At 38.9% G+C, this 24488-nt stretch overlaps 1 protein-coding gene across 1 annotated transcript in view; it reads left to right on the forward strand.

The window, feature by feature from the left end:
• LOC111866488 (WD repeat-containing protein 92) overlaps positions 1-24488 on the forward strand; it is a 35569-nt gene continuing 11081 nt past the window's right edge. The window contains exons 1-7 of the mRNA XM_023855484.2: positions 1-1536; positions 6364-6464; positions 11923-12053; positions 14910-15011; positions 18489-18604; positions 19262-19396; positions 22136-22233. Coding sequence (XP_023711252.1) covers positions 1363-1536; positions 6364-6464; positions 11923-12053; positions 14910-15011; positions 18489-18604; positions 19262-19396; positions 22136-22233 — 857 coding nt within the window. The 5' untranslated portion in view covers positions 1-1362. The remainder of the gene's footprint in view (positions 1537-6363; positions 6465-11922; positions 12054-14909; positions 15012-18488; positions 18605-19261; positions 19397-22135; positions 22234-24488) is intronic.

Consider the following 24488-nt stretch of genomic DNA (forward strand, 5'->3'; position numbering starts at 1 on the left):
TGTGACATTGAGATACTTGGCGACTGGTGACTCTTTTACAAGTGTACAGTATCTATTCCGTATATCCAAGCAAAGTATTAGCTCTACTGTTGCAGACATATGTGGAGCCATCACTGATGGATTGAAAGACCACAAAGGTATGTATCAGTTGTTTTTATTGTGTCATTTATTATCCATACATGTTGTTTACACAAAAGATTCAAATCATGTCAAACCAGTTCGGTAATATCCCACTCGGAGTACATGTCACTTTGTGTGTTGGTCGTAGGGGACAGACTGTCACGTAGGGATTGATTCACGTGTGGTGATGCGAGCAAATTCACCATTTTTTACTTGAAGTCGGAACCAGTCGCATGCATAACAACACCAATTTCAGCCCATGCATCGTCTTTCAGGTGTTTCTTATAATAATTTCTATCTTTTGGGTCCCAAAGTAACGGTTTGTTCCTGTAGATTTCAATTAAATTTAGGCATTTCTCATCGTCCCACTCCTTAGCGATTCACAACGCTACTCCTGGCTCGGAGGAAACATACACATTACGAGCAAGCGAGTGTAGCGTCCACGAGCCTACTCCGAGGTAAGCGAGCGTGGATCGGAAGGCGTCCCCACTAACAGAATGTGGTTACAGTAACCGTTACGTTACATGCAACAGCTCGCTAGTGTGTACCCGGCCTAAGGTAACAAGTGCAAATGACATAATCTACATATTTACACTGTCATCTAGTGAAACATCCTGCAGCTTAAATAACACTGCAAAAGGATAAATATATATAATGGTGTAGGATTTGAGGTTCTTGCAGCTATGGTTATGAAGCGTTCCATCTTCTGGGTTATGATTCCGTGTAGTCTGCCAGAAGTTTATGTCTGCTTTCCTTCTTGGCTTACTGTTCGACCCTGAAGATGGAGGCGACAAGTTCCTCCGAAACGTCGGCTGACTTCCAACGAACTACGGCGATGTATTCCACAAGACAGAACTCTTCACAATATATTTACTTTCAACATTAAATCTGCACAGAGATGTACTAAAATATGCGTGAAGGAATTCCATAAATCCAACACTCACTACCCTCACTACGATTTAAAAACGTCCGTTAGGTCTGCGTGGAACGGACCAGTGGTAAAGCTGGCTCAGTCGAATACGTCGAACACGCACGCGAAGCGCTGCCTGTGGTATATCTCGGTACGCATGGTTCCTGCTGAGCTGCTGAGTTTTATGGTTTTATTTTAAGCTTCTGTACCGTTCTCAATTTTCTGAACTGAGCGGAGAAATGAAGAAATGACCGTGCGCGTCGTCCGGCAGTGGTTCCCCGTGGTTGCTAGGTGACATGTAAATAAATGATGATCGTGTGTTGGCTTAAGTTATGGAGAAACCGCAAGTAATAACTTATGCAGAAAAATCCACATCGTTATCACTATTTGATTGTCGCTGGATACCATGTTCAGCAAAGTTTGTAGTTCTGGGCTCGAAACCTAGAGGAACTGGTGTTATAAATGTATACGAAATAAACGAAGGTGATATCCAACTCGTAAAAGAGGTACAGTTCTGACTTTATGTGACCAGATAAGTGGCGTAAATTTCTTGGCTCTTGTGTTCGCCTTAAACCTCCCATAATTATACACGTGAAACACCTAAGAAAATAGCGAAGTGACTGTGATGAGTAAATCCGTCAGAATTTTAACGTAACGTGGCTTAAATAAACTTCAAAATTCTAGTGGTTAGATCAAGGAGTAAGGCAAGACTACCTGTTATAGCTGGAAAATCACACACACACGTACATTCTTATGGAAGTTGACAAATCAGTGGCTGAATGACATACGAAGTTAAATTTTAGGTTAGGTATCCTGAAATTATTTTGGTATTGTTTGCCTCACACACAGAGGCTGTTGAATTAATGGCCGATACAAGATGAATGTTTCTGCTACCAGGAATATTGTAAAAACGTGTATGGGATAAAAGTTGTACCAACTAAAGTAGTAGTTATTACAATTTGGAAACATGTTTAAAATTTAAAACGTTTAAAATTTCATGTTGTAACATCTCATTGCAAAAAGAATGTATTAATTTAAAATGTGATAAATTTCAAAGGATACATAGTATAAAGTAAATATTACAGAGACAACATACAGAATAATGAATTAATATTTTGTAAGGTAATCATTTAATTTGCCATTATTATTGAATGGAGGCCAAAACTAGACAATTAGAAAATATGACACGAAATAGTCACAAAAATTGTGTTCATAACACCCTGAATTGAGTGTCATTGTAGAGTCAAAGTAAGGTGTACAGCAAGAAGATATCGATAGAACATTTTCATTTATATTGGAAAACCAAGAAAGAAGTAACACATATTAGGAAAGGAAAAGGTAGAATTGAAAAGTATGTAACACTATAAAAGCTAAATATACCAGAGGAGTATGACACTTAAAAATATGGTAGGAAAGACTGTTACATATGAAGTTATGAAAGGTGAAGGCACAGAAGAAACTTATCATATGTGCTAATAATGGTTTGGCAATTATAACTTGATCTAACAGTATTGGTTGATATTAGCTGGACCAGCTTGTTTTGAGCCTCATGACATCCTTCCTTCCATGCCTGCTCAAAACTCAAAACTTTACATGGCCCTGATAATGTTATTAATTGATGGTTAGATAAAAATCCTCTAGTGGCATGATGGGGGGGCACGCAGTAGCATAGTGGTTGAGGAGCTATGCTACAAGCTGGCAGGTCACGGGTTCAAGTCCCAATGAGGTCATTGAATTTTCTTCAGTTGACGTAATCCTTCCAGCCAAACTAGGCCCTGGGGTTTACTCAGCCTCTAACAGAAATGAGTATCAGGAATTAAATAATTTTCCTGGTGAGTAAAGTGTGGCCGGCTTGTAGGGCTGACAACCTTACCGCCATATTTGAGCCGATTGTCTAGACCAAGGGTCTCCAAACTATGGCCTGTGGGCCACATCCGGCCTGTGATGTGATTTTATCCGGCCCGCGAAAGAATTGTGCAGAAATGTGATTTATTTGCACTTATCAAGGCATTCATAGCAAAGGTGATACTTCTGGAAAGCCAAGTGAAAAATTGTAACTTTGTTCATATGCTATACTGTGCAGAGTTGCATAATAAGGGTGACAATGAATTTCCTTCCTTGTTTGCAAATTTAGTCATTTCAGATTTAAAAGAACAATTTTGGAAGTGATTTGCTGATTTGGATGCCAGTGCTCAGGAAATTAGATTGTTTCAAAATCCGTTTGACTGCGATGCAGCAGATGTCCCAAGTCAAATTAAAATGGAAATTATTGTACTTTAGGAAAATTATCATATTAAAGACATACAAGGAAGGAAATTTGATCAAATTTTATAAATTTCTGAACTCTGAGCAATTTCCAAATTTAAAGAAATTTGCTTGTACAGTTATCTCCATTTTTGGGGCGACATATCTGTGTGAACAAACTTTTTCCCAGATGAAGTCCATCAAGTCAAAATACAGGACAAATTTATTCGACGAACATTTAAAGTCGCTACTTGTGATTAGCTTTTCAAAATTTTAACCTCAATTTACCATATTTACGCATGTATAGGCCGCATGCGTGTATAGGCCACAACACAATTTTCAGACAGAAATTATAAAAAAAATAATTTTCTTGGAATATTATTTCAGGAGTAGAACATCCTGTATTACTAATTATGAATATATATATATATATATTTTTTTTTAAATGAAGTATGATTTCGAATATTTCGAATATAAGCCGCACCCCAGTTTTCCTCTTGAATTTTTGGCAAAAAATGTGCGNTCACGGTTCGAAAAGTTTGGAGACCCCTGGTCTAGGCAGTGTGGGACCCTCAATGTCTCACAACCCTATGGGCCTTCATGGCCTGGTACGGGGATAGTTTTACTTTACTTTACTAGTGGCATGATCGCCATACCAAGTTTTCTGAATATTAGGCAGTTGGTTCAAAAGTTGGTATGGAAGACAGGCACATAGATATGATAATACTCTAAGCCTGTCGCTCCACATAACAAGAAAAGTAGGGGAGAGTGGGAATGTAATGTAAGTTTTAGATAAGAATGGTGTAATTCATTCTTCCGTGAGAATGGTGGCAACTGCCTCTGCTCTTTCCTACCTTTATCTTTCTGTTCATGTTTAGGTGAAGTATCTGCTGTGAAGTGAATCATGGACAGTGTAAACATTTGAGTTTCAGTGCTGAATATTATACAGTTACGGTATAGCAAATAGGCTGTGGGTTGGACAACTGGAATTTGATTCCCAAGAGAAGCAAGAAATTTTTCTCTTCTCCATAGTGTCCAGACTGTCTCTGAGACCCATCCAGCCTCCTATCAAATGGATACCAGAGCTATATCCTGAGGGGTAAGATAGCAGTGATATGAAGTTGACAACTCATTTACATCTCCTGATGTAGAGGAATAGGGCCACATCGTGAGTGGCCTGTTGTAAAGATTATCTGTCACCTTTGAGTACTGTACTGTTAAAGAACAGGGGGCACATGGTTACATAGTTGGTTGAGGCACTATGCTAAGAACTGGAAGGTCACATGTTCAGTTCCAAATGAGGTCATTTAGTTTTTCAGTTGGCCTCATATGGCCCTGAGGTTGACCCAGGCTCTAACAGAAATGAGTACCAGGAATCTTCCTGGATGTAGAGGGGAGCCAGCGCATAAGGCTGACAACCTCACCGCCATCTGTCAGTTTATTGTCTAGCAAATGTGGGAGCCTCGACTTCTCATAACCCTGTGGGCCTCCATGTCCTGTTACAGGGCTAGCTTTACCTTTCTTTTACTATAAAAGAACACAGCAAAGAAATTATGATATTTGAAGTTATGTTCAACAAAGCTTGAACACTTCCAGGTGCTTAGAAAATACATTTTGTCATTCTTGCCTCAAGATTCCAAGTTCAGCTAGAAGTGTTTTCAGAAGCGGATGTGTTCAGTATTGCACATATATTAAACGATTATCAAGTGAAGATACCAGAGGATCTGTAACTTGTGAACATGACAGAAAATGGTGGCTGGCATGTGTGTTAGAAGTGAATGACAGTGAAATATAACCAGCATTTTTCCATCCCTCTGGCTCAGTAAATCTTTCATGCATCCTTCACCCCCTGATATTATCTGGGTTCAATTTTAAAAAGTGTTAGCAGATTTGAATCCAGAAACTGCACATATATATTATGAGTGAATAGATATTCAATTGCCCCACTGAGAAATTAGAAACTAGGCTTTGCAGACTATATGTAGCTACTCTTGGGGCACGCGGTAGCGTAGTTGGTTGAGGGGCTATGCTACAAGCCGGATGGTCATGGGTTCAAGTCCTGATGTGGTCATTGGATTTTTTTCAATTGACCTAATCCTTTCAGCTGCACTATGGCCCTGGGGTCGACTCAACCTCTAACAGAAATGAGTACCAGTAATTAATTAAATAATTTTCCTGGGGAGTAAAGCACGGCCGGTATGTAAGGCTGACAACCTTACAGTCATCTTTGAGCCGATTGTGTGGAAAATGTGGGACCCTCAACATCTCACAACCCTATAGGCCTTCACGGCCTCTTACAGGGATAGCTTTACATACTTTTTATGTAGCTACTCTTACAGATAATACTTCTTACTTAAAAGAATAAGTCAGCAGGGCCTCATTTTTGTCTTTCCTGTTAACATTGTATTACCTGGATAGCTTGCTGTAATCTTTAATCCAGGATACCAGCAACAGTATGTATATAAAACCTGTTTTCGTGAATGTACACACATATCATCAGCCCATTTATATCCCAAATGAAAATACTGAAAGAATCACAAGATGTTTTGGAAAAACTTTCATAAATCTTGCTGTGTGTCTTCTTTATAAAGTGAGGCCAGAGGCTAAGGTCAAAATGTTGCTGTATCCTAAACATTTTGAGTGGCATTCCAAATGAGAGTCCCACTTAAGAGCTTTCAGTTGGCAGAACAATGAGATCTCTGTCGTAAGTAGGAACAATGTTATAAGCATCTCAGTGAATCAGATTGTGGGAAAAGTTAAAAAGCTTCAAAATGCAGTAAATTTGAAATTTATTGACATAGGAAGGAAGAACTTCATATTTATCACTTACAAAGTTTCATTAAGTCCAAGATATTCCACCTGCCATGTTGATTTGACATGAAATGACGTAACTGATACTTTATGCTAATTGAAGTTAATAGATCATTACCATTTGTGTTTTATTGCACTTTTTAAATCCATCCACTACTTTGATAGATCTAGTCCCATTGTTTATGTACACGCTGTTAATTGAATATATGTTTATATTCAGATATCTTTGTTTTATTAAAGGTACCATGTGAAACTAATGTAAATTTTATTAAACACAGGTAGAGAAAACAAAGGCTTTCAAATGTGGCACTTATGGTGCGTCCAGTTTGCAAGACCGATACTTGGCCACAGGTGATTTTGAAGGAAAGTTAAATATATGGTAAGAATATGCCGTTCACTTGATTAACTGGAATATGTATATGTATTTTTGAGGTAACCAAAAGAGGTAAATAATTCTGATTGTACACTAAATGTATTTGTAATGATAACTGGAGAGTTCAGTATAATTAATTGAGAAACAAGAGTTGCTGATATACTGATTGTCTTGAGTGTTACATTAATTAATGAAGTAAAATCTGTACCGAGCATATCTTCGTTGGTTGCATCCTGTTGTGTGTTCCACAGACATATATATATAGGAATTATGTTAACCATCAACACAACAAATATACACAGTTTCAATATTTTAGAATTTTATCTTTATTTCTACTACGTGTTTCAGTCATATAAGACCATGATCAGGCAGTTGTATATAGGAATATGTATAGTTATTGAACTAATGATGTGGATCCATATCAGCTGCACCATAGCTCAAGTGGTTAGTTGCTGGCTTCCCACCGCTGCAGCCCAGGTTCGATCCTAGGTCTGGTCAAATGGGATTTGTGGTGGACAAAGTGGCACTGGGGAGGGTTTTCTGTGAGTACTCCGATTTCCCCTGCCAATATTCATTCCACCAATTTCATCATCTTAATCACCCGGGGCAGGTACAATAGACTAATCAGTGGCTGCTGTGCTGAGTGGACCCAGTTGGACTCCACCCCCCACCATGCGAATTAAAAAAAATGGATCCATACCAGTGCAACATGTCATAACATAAAAATTTTGCCTCAAATTGGTGTTACAATTAAAGTAGATGATACAAAATAACATAAAAAATAAATATAAAATGTATGCCATTTTCAAGATTTATAATGTGTTGAATGTATTATGGAATATTAAAAATATTTTTAAAAAATGTTTAAAATATTTATTAACAAATGTTAATATGGTATGTTAAGAATGTGTATGCCAACTTAAATACTAAAGTTCCAGTGCTACAGTGTAGGAACTGGGCATGTATGCTGTGTGTAGGTCTTACTGTAGAAGCTTTCTACTTTGTAAGCCCAGTTGTGGAGCCCAAAGTTACTGTGTAGGAACTGGGCATGTATGTTGTGTGTAGGTCTTACTGTAGAAGCTTTCTACTTTGTAAGCCCAGTTGTGGAGCCCAAAGTTACTGTGTAGGAACTGGGCATGTATGTTGTGTGTAGGTCTTACTGTAGAAGCTTTCTACTTTGTAAGCCCAGTTGTGGAGCCCAAAGTTACTGTGTAGGAACTGGGCATGTATGTTGTGTGTAGGTCTTACTGTAGAAGCTTTCTACTTTGTAAGCCCAGTTGTGGAGCCCAAAGTTACTGTGTAGGAACTGGGCATGTATGTTGTGTGTAGGTCTTACTGTAGAAGCTTTCTACTTTGTAAGCCCAGTTGTGGAGCCCAAAGTTACTGTGTAGGAACTGGGCATGTATGTTGTGTGTAGGTCTTACTGTAGAAGCTTTCTACTTTGTAAGCCCAGTTGTGGAGCCCAAAGTTACTGTGTAGGAACTGGGCATGTATGTTGTGTGTAGGTCTTACTGTAGAAGCTTTCTACTTTGTAAGCCCAGTTGTGGAGCCCAAAGTTACTGTGTAGGAACTGGGCATGTATGTTGTGTGTAGGTCTTACTGTAGAAGCTTTCTACTTTGTAAGCCCAGTTGTGGAGCCCAAAGTTACTGTGTAGGAACTGGGCATGTATGTTGTGTGTAGGTCTTACTGTAGAAGCTTTCTACTTTGTAAGCCCAGTTGTGGAGCCCAAAGTTACTGTGTAGGAACTGGGCATGTATGTTGTGTGTAGGTCTTACTGTAGAAGCTTTCTACTTTGTAAGCCCAGTTGTGGAGCCCAAAGTTACTGTGTAGGAACTGGGCATGTATGTTGTGTGTAGGTCTTACTGTAGAAGCTTTCTACTTTGTAAGCCCAGTTGTGGAGCCCAAAGTTACTGTGTAGGAACTGGGCATGTATGTTGTGTGTAGGTCTTACTGTAGAAGCTTTCTACTTTGTAAGCCCAGTTGTGGAGCCCAAAGTTACTGTGTAGGAACTGGGCATGTATGTTGTGTGTAGGTCTTACTGTAGAAGCTTTCTACTTTGTAAGCCCAGTTGTGGAGCCCAAAGTTACTGTGTAGGAACTGGGCATGTATGTTGTGTGTAGGTCTTACTGTAGAAGCTTTCTACTTTGTAAGCCCAGTTGTGGAGCCCAAAGTTACTGTGTAGGAACTGGGCATGTATGTTGTGTGTAGGTCTTACTGTAGAAGCTTTCTACTTTGTAAGCCCAGTTGTGGAGCCCAAAGTTACTGTGTAGGAACTGGGCATGAATGCTGTGTATTGGTCTTACTGTAGAAGCTTTCTGCTTAGTAAGGCCGGTTGTGGAGCCCAAAGACAAGTTTCTATGATGTACAGGTTGTTAATGTGTGGTATATTAGGAATGCAATTTTCATGATATGTATTGTTATATAATTATACAATATGGTGTATGCGTTTCTTATCTGGGTGTATATACATTCGGTGTGTTCTACACTGTGCGTTGGTTCGATGTAGTTTTAGTGATGTACATGCCAAATTTCTACACTGTAGCATTGGAACCTTAGTATTTAAGTTGGCATACACATTCTTAACCCACAATATTACACTTTTTAATATTTTTTTAAACATTTTAAAAATACTTTTAATGATTTTAATATTCCATATTCAACACATTATAAATCTTGATATATGGTATACTTTTTATATTGTAACATGTTATATGTCACCCATCGCTGAGCAACGAAAACAATGGAAATTGTCGAGTTCCCACAGCAACATAGCGAATACCAACTGACGGTTGCATAGGAATAGCTGTGGCAATGAATTGTTGAAACAGCGGAAATAATGCATTAATGCGGTAACAAGCATAGAACACGTGAAATGAAACCCTGGCCAAAGGTGCCCACTGTTCCATCCGAAACCAGGTTGTAAAGGAACGAGACAATTAGTTGATGATTGACAGTTGAAGTTGAAATGTAGCAGCCGCCGAAGACAGTGGAAGTTGAGAGTTGAAAGCTTCAGTTAAGTGGAGTATAGCAGAGGCAGTAATTGTGATACTGTAAAGTATGCAAGTGTAAAAGCAAAGTACAATAAATATTCACTACATCGGTGACTGGCATGAAGTTATTTGTCACGTCACACAGACAACACATGACAATATTTATCTTTTATCTTGTTTTATATCCTCTACTTTAATTGTAACATCAACTTGATGCAAAAATTTTATGTTAGTATATAATACGACACGTTGTACTGATATGGATCCGTATCAGTAATTCAATAACTATATATATTCCTACATATAACTCCATGACCAAAACATGTAGTAGGAATAAAAGATCAGATTGTCAAACATTAAAACTGAGTATATTTATTGTGTTGATGGTTAACATAATTCCTGTATATGTACCAAGCATGTGTGACTACATGGTAGATTCAGTGCATGAATGGGGAATGGAAAATACTATAACTTGAGGTGTTTTGTAAGTTGCAGGTATGTGCAATTCAAATTTTTTATTTTGAATAAAGAGAAACAGTGCCTTGATCTTGATTCAAACACAAATTTTTCAGTCTCAAAATTTTAGAGTCTTCAGATAACTGCATTTATTTATGCAGTTACATATAATTACTCAGCCCATCAGAATTGCAGTGGTTGGCAGGGCTAACAAATCCCCCCCCCCCAAACTCTTCTGCGTGTGGTGACAAAGGGCATGGCCCAAGAATTAATTTTTTAATACAATAATTTATGAAAACTCTTTATTGAAAATGGATCTAATATCAAGATGTATAAGTAGTACATTTCAGCGGCTAGCCTTATAAATTGTAATTATAGTGAAAAAATTTTGTTGACAACATTCTTGCTCTTGTGTCAACTCTTGAATTTCCTCCCACCCCCAAATTCTTGTCTTAACCCCATCTTCAACTGAAAAAATAGCTATTTTGAGGACACAGGAATTCTGGAAAATAATGTTAAAAATAATATTGGAAATATATGTTATGGGAATGTGAACTGAATTGAACTACCTTTGATTTGATTCTAGGACAGGTTTTGATATTAACATTATTGAACCTTTGGGTTCCATAACCAGAGACTGAAATGACTGGTTCCTTAGTCAGGCAGTCAGTTAATTATATACATGTATCTCTTATTAAAGAACACTGTTCTACGATGGGGTACCCAAAAGAAACCGAACTAATTTTTTTGTGGGCAGAGCTTTTGTAGTACATTTTGCCGCTATGAGCACATAGAGCTAACATTCCTGAGTCGATAAGCTGACTACCGTTGCTTCAGAAGGTAATGACTAGTTTCGACAGAGTTTATAGGTACAACTGTTTTGTGTGATTGTCGTTTTTGCAATGGCTGATTTTCGTGAACAGCGTGCGGCGGTGAAATTCTGCTTTTTGCTCGGGAAAAGTGGAACAGAAACTCTTGAAATGTTAAAAATGGCGTACAAGGACGATGCTATGGGGAAAGCGCAAGTGTTTGAGTGGTTTTCCCGTTTCAAAAATGGTGAAATGTCAATTGATGACAAACCTCGTTCTGGTCGTCCTTCCACGGCCCGAACACATGAAAATGTTGAAAAAATTCATGAAATCATCAAGGAAGATTGACGACGGACCATTGAAGAAATTGTGGAGCTGTCGGGAATGACTTGGAGCTCAGTTCAGCGAATTTTGACAGAAGATTTGGGAATGAAAAGGGTGGCTGCGAAATTCGTGCCACAACTGCTGACTGCTGAACAAAAACAAGGTCACGTGGAAGCATGCTATGCTTTGAAAGAAGAGTCCCGAAATGATCAAAACTTTTTTTTGTTTCCTCGAATGAAAAGAGACATGAAAGGAAAGCGTTTTGCTGATGTTGCTGAGGTGAAGGAAAAAATGACGGAGGCGCTGTCAAGCATCTCAAAAGATGAATTTAGACAATGTTTTGAAAAATGGAATAAAAGACTAGACAAGTGTATTAGTGTAAGTGGGGAGTACTTTGAAGGGGATTGAAGGTTTGTGCTTAAAATTTGAATAAATAAGTTTAAAAAAAAATAAGTTCGGTTTCTTTTGGGTACCCCCTCGTATATGGTTTGAACTGTTTGAAAAATAATGAGATAAATGTGAATAATGTATAGTTTGGAGACAGAATGGCAAGAATCGTATAGCTGAATTACTGCATTATGGTCTTGGATTTCATTATGATAAAATGTATTCAAATTATAAGAAGGATGTGACAACAAATTTCATTATACCACAGAAAGTATATTAAGTTACATCTCATGAAATATTATCCTATGCTTTTGTTGTATGAGTGCATTTCAGTCACTTTGCCTCTGAATATTCTCGGGTATAAGCTCAGTTTCTTAATATTGCCATTTTCCAAAAATATGATGCTAGTAACTGATTTAATCTTGGTATATTTTTATATATTTGTTCTATTAGTTGGTTCCTGTTAGTACTTGTATGATTATAAATATTTCATATAGGAATCTGGAAGATACAACAGCTCCTATATATTCAGCAGCTGCCCACAAAGAGATAATCAATAGTATAGATGGCATTGGAGGTCAAAATATTGGATGTGGAGCACCAGAAATTGTAACTGGAAGCAGAGATGGTGAGATTTATTATTGTACGAAATCAAATGCTCATGCTTTCTCCATAGCAGCACTGTCTGACATATTCAGTGCATCAGGCCAGTGTGTTAAATGTCACTACCCAGTACAGTGGTAGTGCTGCTAAAATTTGGTGTTCTTTGCATGACCATTGTGAAATCAATGGCGGACATTAAGGATTAAGTTTGTATGACGATATTTGTGCTGAGACTGGAATGTTTCTCCTTGATTCTTGCTTTTTTTCTTAAGGAATATCAATTTCAGTAATTCAAATTTCTAATATTGTATTTTAGCGTCCTGTTGCACTGATTTTCATCCATGATATGTATACAGTTGTCGTCTTGTAGTGCACTCAGTTTCACCTGTTACTTCACGACATGTTTCGGCAACATAGTGCCATCATCAGGTGCCCTAATTACGCTAATCTATTTCATTGCTTGCCTTTATAAAATTATTTAAAAGTATTTAAAAAGTGCATATTTGTCAACTATAATAAATTTACACACACTAAAACTTGTTAAGATTATTCATCTTATGTGTCATAATTAAAACTTGCGTGTGGTTCTTCCACTGTGGGGGTCCTTTTTCTTATATTCTGTGTAAACAGTGTCTTTTGACAAGACACAAGACACGGTTTACACTTGATGCATAGTTGGTTTATTTGTTTCTGCTCATTAACGTTCGCTTGTGCAAAATCTGTTGAAATTTCAATGACAAGTTAAGGGAGATGTAATATGCAGGTGTCTGGAAATTCATGCCTACAGATTTCATCATGTGAATCCTTGACGAATATTAAGATGAAAGTGCCTCTAGATCAAATTTTGATCAATATATTGTCACATGATAGAGTGACTATAGACAGGGTTTGGATTGGTAATCGGTTTTATGGAACTCTGAAACAGCTTATGACTATGCTTTACAAAACACTGTCACACACATACTAGTGTTCTCAGTCATGGTCTTCACTGCACTGCTTTATAGCGGCTTCCAAGGGTGGACATTCCCTTTCCGCTTGGTTCACAAAATGTCACCAGCCTTAACTACCATCTTCTCACTTCTCACAACTGCAAGTCTCAACTCACTGCCTGCAGACTCCCCCCACCCCTTCTCTCTCTCTCTCTCTCATAATGAAGCACTGTTTCCAACTGCTCTTGTATAATTGCATGCACGTCTGTTGCAGCCCATCACGAGACAGATACTGAGCCACTGCCTAGCAATAGGCATGTTTGCGGAGCCATTCCCTAGCAACAGCTATCTCTGTTGGCTTTACAGTTCTGTTTTGAGCAAATATGCCACAGTATAATTTTTGTGGAAAAGCTATTTTCTAGTAACAGCTGTCTTTGTTAGCTTTACAGTTCTATTTTGAGCAAATGTGCCACAGTATAATTTTCATGGATAACCCTATTATGTGGAACACATACTGTTTTTCCACATCACATTAAAATTTAAACATAATTTCCATTGAAGTTATATATCTGTCAAAATTTTATCAAGGAACTGCATGATAGAATCTGTGGGCATGTACATGTATATCAACATCGTGTTGGCACACCAAATTCAGCTTTAATCACGTTTTCCATGAAAACTGTGCATTGGTTAAAATTTTATGAAGGGACATTATTATCTCAATGTTTGTCAAGTAATCATGTGGTGGAATCTGTAGGTGTCTATTCATAAACATTAGCTTTTGGAGAAGCTTCTAGAATAGGTAGACAGTATGGAAATGCTGGAAGGCCTTTCTTGTATTCTTGAAATTCTGAACATTGCAACAAACTTCAGACTATTTCATTTTCAAAATTTGTTGGTGTAATTCACACAGATTTTGGCGCAGTAAGTATAAAGAATTATATTTGCTCTAGAAGGCTTTTGGAATTCGCGGTAGTATAGTTGGTTGAGGGGCTATGCTACAAGCCGGAAGGTCGTGTGTTCAAGTCCTGATGAGTTCATTGGATTTTTTCAATTGACCTAATCCTTCCAGCTGCACTATGACCCTGGGGTCGACTCAGTCTCTAACAGAAATGAGTACCAGGTATTAATTAAATAGTTTTCCAGGCGAGTAAAGCGCGGCTGGTGCGTAAGGCTGACAACCTAACTGCCATCTATGAGCCGATTGTCTAGATAATGTGGGACCCTCAACATCTCACAACCCTATGGGCCTTCACGGCCTGTTACAGGGAAAGCTTTACTTACTTTACTTTCTAGAAGACTTGTAGTGGCATAATTGCAAATGTAAGAAGTTATGGGTGTTGTGATGAAGTTGTTGAGAATAACTGACAGAACCTAAGAGAAATAGAACAGGAAGCTGGAGAATACTGCTCTGTGGTAAACTCCATAATATATACTGTTAACTGTTTATTATTGAGGTGACCATATCAAGGAGGATACTATGAGTATATGTAGAATGCATTGGAACAACGGCAAATACGTAACAAAAAAGAAACCAACTCTGTGGCCTGTAGTCCACAAGTGAACTATACCGACCGAGTGACTACCACTTGATGGCAAACTGAGTGCCAACTTTTGCTGATAGAGGGTGTCGTGGTCAGCGCAACGGATATCCACTGTTGTTAATCTCGGTTTTCTAGACTGGAGATAAATACATGTAAGGAGATAATATTACAATATATCTAACAGAAATAGGGTGGAGTAGACTAGATTCAACTGACTGAGGATAGGGACCAGTGATGGGCTCTTGGGAACATAGTAATAAATCTTATGTACCATAAAAGATATGGAATTTCATGACTCTTACTGGTAGGTTCTTAAGGACTTTGCACCGTGAAGTTAATTACAGACACAGTAGATACTGACACAGGTTATTTGAGTATTTTATTTATGTATTGTACCTTTACATTTAGGCAGTGTGAAAGTGTGGGACCCTCGTCAAAAGGGCAAACCTGTAGCTACCATGGAACCAGCTGAGGGAGATGCTAGGAGAGACTGCTGGGCAGTTGCATTTGGTAATATTTTAATGAAGTCAAAGTTATGTCAAATATATCTTAGAGTTAATATTTCAAAATTCAGATGTAATAATTGTAGTCAAGTATGACTTCTGTAATCTGAAGGCATCCAGAATGTGTTCTTTGAGTTTTGTTTGAAATTACATGAGAATTGCACCTGTACACACATCTACTAAATTCAAATTCAAACTGATATGTCAAACAGATAAAGTATGTACTTACTCATGTCCTTACATTATATGTGACAGCAATTAAAGGAGCTTTACTTCCCACAGTGTGTGTGTGAGGGATCTCCTCTCTTCTGCAAAAATTTTATAGAAACCAGTTGGGTTGATTAAGTATCTTCAGCATTTTTATTTGCCATGCATAATTCTTGCATTCTCTTCATTCAGCTGATACAACCTTTGACCTCTAGGTCTTCTACCTGCCATCTCTGGTGTCACTGTCTTCTTAGAAACTCCACATATATGACTCTTTGCAAGTCTAAATTGATTTACTCGTAATCTCTCTTAATTCATTAACAAAGGGTTTTGACTTTGTTCCAAACACCAAATATTTTCTCTCTTCTGGTTTTCCCTTAAGTATTCCTCAGGAAAGTAATATATATATATATATACATGATGGGGTACCCAAAAGAAGCAGAACTAATTTTTTTGTGGGCAGAGTTTTTGTAGTACTGCGTTTTGCCGCTATGAGCACATAGAGCTAACATTCCTGAGTCGATAAGCCGACTACCGTTGCTTCAGAAGGTAATGACTAGTTTTGGCAGAGTTTATAGTGACAACTGTTTTGTGTGAGCGTCGTTTTTGCAATGGCTGATTTTTGTGAACAGCGTGCGGCGGTGAAATTCTGCTTTCTGCTCAGGAAAAGTGGAACAGAAACTCTTGAAATGTTAAAAACGGCGTACAAGGATGATGCTATGGGGAAAACTCAAGTGTTTGAGTGGTTTTCCCGTTTCAAAAATGGTGAAATGTCAATTGATGACAAACCTCGTTCTGGTCGTCCTTCCATGGCCCAAACACATGAAAATGCTGAAAAAATTCGTGAAATCATCAAGGAAGATTGACGACGGACCATTGAAGAAATTGTGGAGCTGTCGGGAGTGACTTGGAGCTCAGTTCAGCGAATTTTGACAGAAGATTTGGGAATGAAAAGGGTGGCTGCGAAATTCGTGCCACGACTGCTGACTGCTGAACAAAAACAAGGTCGCGTGGAAGCATGTTGTGCTTTGAAAGAAGAGTCCCGAAATGATCAAAACTTTTTTTCAGCGTTTTGCTGATGTTGCNAAAAATAAGTTCGGTTTCTTTTGGGTACCCCCTCGTGTATATATATATATATGCAGGGTATAAATAAATACATGTTACAATGCTCTGTGGTAGATAGATGGGTTCAGTCTGATCATATTTTGTTAATACACTCATGTCTGGAAACGCTTTAAGTGCAAGGGCCTCTGGAATGTGAAGGAGGACCTCTTATCTCTGCGGCTTACTGGTGACACTGACTTAACATTTCTCTAAGAGACCTTACCCGAGCTGCTGGAAGTAGTGCCTTTGGAAGTACATTGTGAAATGTGGTTCGAGCATTTTGGTGCCCCGGCACACTGCAGTAATGTTGTCCGTGAGTATTTGGATGAAACTTTTGGCAACAGACAGATGGGACGTGGAGGCCCAATAACCCGGCTCCCTCGCTCCTCTGACTTGACTCCACTGGATTTCTTTCTCTGGGGCTACATGCAAAGCCTGGTGTATGAGTCTCCAGTGGAGACACAACCTGATCTTGTGGCAAGAATTGAAGTAGCAGCAGGAACCACCTGGGAAATGTCAGGAATCTTTCAAAGAGTTCAGCATAACATGGCAAGGTGGTGCAGAACATGCAATGAAATTGGCAGCCACCATTTTGAGCAACTTTTATAATGTAAAACAACGATAAAATCCCCTAAAACTTATGCATCCTCTTGGAAAATTTTGTGGCCATTACTGCCAAAAGGAAGCATTTCCAGACATTGGTGTATTAACAAAATATGACTGGATTGNTTCCAAGTACTTCAGTTTCCCCTGCCAATCTTGATTCCACCAGTTGCTCCACAGCCACCCTCACCTATCATCTTGGGCTGGTACAATAGGCCAGAAGTGGCCGCAATACAAGGGACTTAATCCCACCCGACTAGCAATAAGAAAAAATTATATATATATATCTGTGACCCTGTTGGCAAATTCTTTGAGTATCTGATTGACTGTTGGCTTCTCAAGGACTGTGCTCCATGGAGTTAGTAAATTATTAACCTTCAGGTTATCATCCATGTTTTTGCTGTGCAGTAGTGTTAGCCTAAAATATATTTTATATTTTGTACTTTTCCAAGATTTTTCTCTAGTAATGTATGGCTTACTAGACTTGTTTTCATCAAACAGAAGAAAGAATATTTAAAATGTATTATTAAAAATGATGATTTTATGGAAGGTTAGGTAAGAATATACTTTTTATGTGGGTTATTTAGTGCTGCTAACACTAGCTAGCCTATGTAATGTCAAATGGTAGATGAATGAGGAATTAAAAAGGATTTAGGCGGTAGTGGCTGTGGCCTTATGGAGGTGCTATCCTAGCATTTGCTTGGAGGGACTGAGGAAAATCACAAATCCTCAGTCCTTGTTGAGATTCAAACTGAGCACTCCTGAAATACAACTCTAGTGTGTTACCACTACACCAGCCCATTTGGTGATAAACTATTTGTTTGAACTTAAGTTTACTTGTTTACTATAAATCATTCATAACAGCTACACATGACAGAATAAGAGGAACTACCAATCACCACTGGTGCATTGACAAGGGAATATTCCAAAAATTGAACTTACAAACAGAAGCACAGCAGTTTCATCAGCAGTTTTAGAGACACCTGAAGATGACCAGTGTTCATTGAAGCATGTAGTGTGCATACACCAGAGAAAGAGTTTTTAACATTTAATAATTTTAAAGGTTTTTAAAAGCAAGTTGCATATGGGACAGCTAATGAACTAACAGGAATAAAGACTGAAGATTATACAGAGACCATGGTATAAAGTCCCATGGCTTGACCACTTCCACAATACTGTTGAGCTGTACATTCCTGTATTCCCCCAGCATCTGTGATTCTCTTTATATGAATGCTGATAATACCCATATCATAACCTTCATTAGCAATAACTGCTTTGGGCTGATTGACTTGGGCCGCAGGGGCTGGAGTGGAATACAAAAGCAAGCACAATTGGTATCTTTGAGTATCATCGTCCCACCATCCATGAAACTCATTTCTGTGGCCTTAGTGGTAATGCAGTGAGAGTGCCAGAGATGATGATATTTCATTTCCTTTCTGGGGCAGTGATGTCTGCACTGGGAAAATGTGAAAGAAAATTTGGAGTTTGAAACCTTTATCACATTAGTGTCTAGAACAGGACTACTGCACTGGTCAACATAAATTCCAAAGGCTTTCCTCTTTTGTTTTAGGTAATTCTTATAACTCTGAAGAAAGAATTGTCTGTTCTGGCTATGATAATGGTGATATAAAGATGTTTGATTTGAAAACAATGTCCCTTAGGTGGGAAACAAATGTGAAAAATGGAGTAAGTCTACATACTTATTAGAGTTGATTTAATTTGTAAATAATTTTAGCAACACATAGTAATTATTTTACTGTATAATGGGGGGTTGGCAGCTGGTAGCCCATCTGTAAATTTTTATAAACCAGAAAATGTTATTTTATTTTAAATTTTGTCTTTTGTCCCTAAAAATGTTATGGCTACCAACACTCAACACACAAATAACTGTAAGGTAAAGTTGTTTCTGTGCTGGACTCATTTAGCACTTCGCCATGAAGGCATATGGAGAAGTGGATGTATAGATCATTTTCTTGACCTCAGCATTAGCTGGAGGTCACATGGTACAAGCCGGAAGGTCATGGGTTCTATTCCTGATGAGGTTAAAATAACTGTAGAACTGTAATTATATCAAAATGTAGCAGTACCTGTGCACTTATCATCTATTTTTGATTTCTTTATTATCTGCTAGTCATGCTTCCTGGGTTATGAAGATGGAAAGCAGCCAGCTATTAACAAAAGTTTGCCAACCCCTAGTTTACTTGTACATGTAACCATACAATGTCTCTCCCTTCCCAAGGCAATAATAGTTTCACTTGTATTACATTCTCTGCTGTTTCAGATTTATTATTTTATCTTGAATAAATATATAATGCTTCTTAATATCTGCTTATAATTCTTTAGGTGTGTGGAATAGAATTTGACAGGAGAGATATATCCATGAACAAGATGGTAGCCACAACATTAGAATCAAAGTTTTATGTCTTTGATGTACGAACACAACATCCAAAGAAAGGATTTGCATATTTAACAGAAAAGGTAAGTCAATAAACAATACATTGTAACATTATACAAGGTGATTCACGAAGTTTTACCCCCACATAGGGAGGGCATTCCTGAGGTAATTTGGAACAAAAAATTTTAATATACTAATGGTATCCAACTCATAATTAAAGAGATACCGTAATTTGAAAACTGGTGAAAAATCTTTTTTTCTCTGAATTTCAGTCAAAACAAATTATAAATACAATACAAACACTTTAAATCGTTAATGTTTTAGGAAAGAAGCATTCTGAAACCAATTTTTGTTTTCACTTCCTTAATTTTGCATTGTGCAACATTTTTCATCGATTTTATGGTACAAAATTACATTATTTTCAGCATCCCATTCTGTAAACATACCAGTGGTTGCATATCACACCCTTCTATCAATCTGTTTCCTTTAAACTGTATAGTGCTTTAGAAGACGACTGGATTTACATAAGATTTTCAAAACTGTCTCCCTGCACGTCAACACAACGTGTCGCATGCATATGAACCGCGCTCGTAGCAGTTTGCAATTCCACACGTTTGTTCCTTATTGTCATCACCGCGTCCAGAATATGTTCAAGCAACGCTTCACGTGTTTATACCTTTACCTGGTACACAATGTCCTTCATCCAACCCCAAATGCAATAATCTAATGGCGTTAGATCTGGCGACCTGGGAGGCCAGGGGTTATGGCCTCCGCGACCAATCCACCTCTGTGGTAAATGCCGATCCAAGTGAGCTGCTACTGCGCGGGAGAAGTGAGGAGGTGCCCCATCATGCTGAAAGTACATCCAGCGTCTTGTTGCCAGAGGAACATCTTCAAGTAACTGTGGTAATTCTTCTAAGAAGTGGAGGTAAATCTCACCAGTTAAGCGGCCAGGAAAAATGAACGACCCGATTAACTGATCATACAGAACACCACACTTGACACTGAATCGGTGTTGATAATTCGATTCTATCGTGGCACGGGGATAATTGTCTGCCCAAACATGTAAGTCGTGACTGTTGTTGACTCTGTCCCGTGTAAACTGTGCCACATCGCAGAACATTATCAAGAGGTACAACTGCCGATTTCCATTTAACCAGTTGCAGAACTGCAAAAGAAGAGCACGGTCTCCTGATTGTAGGCATTGTACTTGCTGTAAATGATAAGGATGCAGCCCGTTCTCATGAAGAGTCCTCCACGCCATGGACTGAGAAACACTGAACCACCGAGCTAGATTTCTTGTACTGGCATGCGGACTGCGCTCTACAGCCTCGAGAATGTTTTCTTCTTCGCACAGTTCATGTTGAGGATTTCGTTCATATTGTATACGAACGCTGGGGAGAGAACCAATTTGTTTTAATGTGTTGAATGTACTGCTAATGGATTTAGGATTCGGAATCCTGCGATTAGGATAACGCCAGTGATATTCAGTAGCAGCGGCTCTCACATTTCCATCACATACACCCAAAACAAACACCATATCGGCAAATTCCTCAGTGGAAAATCTGTACGGCATCTTAACTTCACAAAGTCACCAACACAACGTCCTGTTAACTACTGGATCGCTCTGCCTAGGATTGCGCAACATTCCAGCCAGTCTGCCTTTATCTGCTGACACAGCTGACTGGAACGTAAGGTCGCCCAAGGAGGGAAGCATAGCCCTGCATTCACAATGATGCGTTTCGAAAATCTGTCTTTATTCTGTAACAATTGAAAATCGATCACAAGTTTATAAGGAAATTTTGCAGGAAATAACCCCAGGAATATGTACTGTAAGCCGGGGTAAAACTTCGTGAATCACCCTGTATACAGGGTTACTACAAATGATTCATTCCATTTCAAAACACTATATTTTCCAAAGTATTACACATACAAATATGATACATGAAAAGAACCACAAACTCACCAAGTTTGCATTGTGATACACCAGGTGGCAGCATGAGTGCAGTGCCTCACAAAATGGCGATGAAGCTGGAAAAGAATTTCTGTGTGTTGGAATATGCATGATGTTCGTCTTATTGCAGTGCAGCGTGCATTCAGAGCAGAGCACAGAAAAGAACAACCATGTAAACAGAGCATTCTGTGGTGGTGTCGGCAGTTTAAGGAGACTGGTTTTCTGTGTAAACGGAAAAGCACGGGGCGACCAATATAGTGTTTTGAAATGGAATGGATCATTTGTAGTAACCCTGTATTTTCTCTCCACTGTTCTATAGTGTGTGCTCTTGGCTATGCATACTCTGTCCCTTCTCACCCATGTTATTCTATGGCATCTCCATTAATGTGGTCTAGCAGAAGTTTGGCATCATGGTTCTGTAGACACTGTTGGAGGGGATGTCAAGCTCACAACTCAGCTGTGCTGAGGATGCTGTTGCTTATCATGTGGGTCATTTGGCTAGCTGCAAAAGAGATGGTTGATTGGTTTTGCAAGTTTGGTTGGAGTATGTCGTCATATTGCATGTCGCCATGACCTTACCTAATTACAGCTCTTACTGTGTTAAATGGTGAACTTGTAGAAAATCTTGGTTCAGGAGTAAGAGATTTCTTAGTTCTTCCTTGGCACTTCTGACAGAAATTCCACCTTGTTACTTATATCTACAGTTTCATGGTACAACACGGCAACAGCACACTTCATGTTACACAACAAGATCCAATCATGTACTCTGTATTTTCGACAATAAAGCATTTCATTTGGATGAAGCTGTTACACTCACAATACTGTAAATAAGTTGTGTCAATAAGTAGTTGAATTTGTCACTTTACAGGCACATAAATCGACCATATGGGTAGTTCGACATTTACCACAAAATCGGGAGATATTTGCTACATGTGGTGGTGCTGGAACATTGTGTCTCTGGAAATAGTAAGTATTCTGATTTAGGAGGGAAAGACTCAAATCATGACACCTGCACGGTGAGGAAGCAGACCTGTACGCTACACTGTATAAAACTATAGCTTCATTCTGGAGCACATTGGCCACTACCATACTAGTGTCTTGCACAGCTACAATAGGCTATAAGTAGTCATTGCTTTTGCTTAGGCACAGTTGCTCATCCATGCTGTCTACCATGCATTTCGTGCTCCGGGTTTTCTGCATACCTCACAAGTGTCAAGATTAGAGTTTCGTTATGTTCATATGTATGTTCCCTCCTAGACACTTTTAACCAGTTGATGGGTTTTTGCAAATCTTGGTATGAACTAATGCTAATGGAGGCTAGCCAACTTCTGTTCAACACAACTCTCCAAATTATTACTGGAACATTAACACATACAGCAAAGTCTTCACACTTCAATTCTAATCTTCATCTGTAGGCTCCAGGACTCTACTGTTGGACTGTCTGTCAGTCCATTATCTTCGCTACTCTTATAATCTTCTCTTGAACCATGTAGGAGTCACTAGTCTCTCAGTTGCCTTGAACTCCTATCAACTTAACTGCTGAGCTGCTTTGAACATCTTCCTGTCGAATCCCCTTGAACAGTCTTCCCTACTCCCTATATAGGCTTGGCACGGACCATCCACAAAAACACATTGCTGCTCAGCAATGGATATCATATATTGCTGTCAGGCCTATCCACCCATACATTGCCTAGCAATGGACGCCCTATTCACATTCATTGCTGTGGTATGTGTTTACCAGTCAATTACCTAGTAATGCTGTGTGCCTCCATAAGGCTGTTTGTCCTGAACAATCAGATGGTCTATCATCCTTTCCTCCTGTAATGTATGCAGTTGGTCTTACTGTCCTTACTGTAGCTCAGTTTGTTTTTCTTTCAGTGACTTCTACCACTGTTACTACCTCTCCCTCCTTACAGGCGCTCATTCCAAGCGGCTCCCTAATAAAATTCCAGTCTATCAAGGTGCCTCATCATCATCCAAGCTTTTCGTTTTGAACGGTGGGTTTAAAGCATCCCAAGTGGTCAGTGCCTCCACATTTCTGGCTCCTGCTCTGTATGCAACTTTTCCATTTTGGAGGGGGTTGATCCTTCCATGTTGTCCATTTCATCATTTTCTGAAACCCGCCGGACATCCCGTTTGCTTGCTTCATGACTTCCATCTGTAGGGTCTTCTTGAAGGTGTTGCAGGCCTATCATCTTCTTCCCAGAGGTGATAGCTGTCTTGAGCTCCACCCTCTGATACTGATCGTGGTTGCCCTCTTCTTTCTCGGGTACAGCGGCCGCTTGCCGCCTAGATCCTTTTGTTCCTCTTTTTCCTTCATGGTGCGTCCGTAAATTCTTGAGCAGCCCCACTTTCTGGGTTGCTCGCTCAACCATGGCCCTCATGCAGTTTCTCCCGTCAAAGTCTTCCTTCTGCCGTGCCACTTTCGCACAGCGTGTTGTCCCCCTTCAGGTGACGGCTAATCTCTTTTGGGATCCATAATCAGTTACCTAGCAATGCTGTGTTCATCCACATTAAAATATCAAAGTAATAAGAAATCACAACAAATTGCTGAAGACAGGAAACTCCCAAAATGTTGTGTGTATATCATACATGGACAGTGAACAATGTCCAATATAATATTCATATAGTGAATCAGCTACTGTCGCAGGCCTTTAGAGAGTCATGTAGATAGATCATAAACATACCTACACATTTGGTTTGAACTTTTTTTTTTGTATGTTAAAAATTACAACATGCTTACAGTGTGAAAGTCAAGGTTTTTGTCATACAACTTTCAGGTAATGGGAACCATACCGTGTGTTTACATAACATTAAGAAAAGTGACAATCCACATGACTTACACTGCTTTTCATTCCTGGTCCTCCCAACTTTTTTACCTTTAATCAGTTTTTGGGTTTGAGTGTGGTGGTGAAAGTAGTTACATATCCAGGTGGATGGGTAGCTCAGTAACTGCCAGCCAGTTAATGAGAACTCTGGTGAAGCTAAATAGGCATTACAATAGAGGTGTCAGATCAATATAAGTTATTGTAAACTAAAGAATGGAACTTTTAATTTCATGCCTTCACCTACTGTATCACACACCAACTTGAAATCAATTGCAGGTTCCCTTTCACAATTACAACTCCTGTTGCCAAACTACAGGACAGACAAATTTAATTGTGTTTCCAAAGCCCGCCCTCATTTTGAAAGAGGCTTTATCTTACTGTCAGTATGAGATT

The sequence above is a fragment of the Cryptotermes secundus genome, unplaced genomic scaffold (genome assembly GCF_002891405.2).
Source record: "Cryptotermes secundus unplaced genomic scaffold, Csec_1.0 scaffold1232, whole genome shotgun sequence".
NCBI classification, from domain to species: domain Eukaryota; kingdom Metazoa; phylum Arthropoda; class Insecta; order Blattodea; family Kalotermitidae; genus Cryptotermes; species Cryptotermes secundus.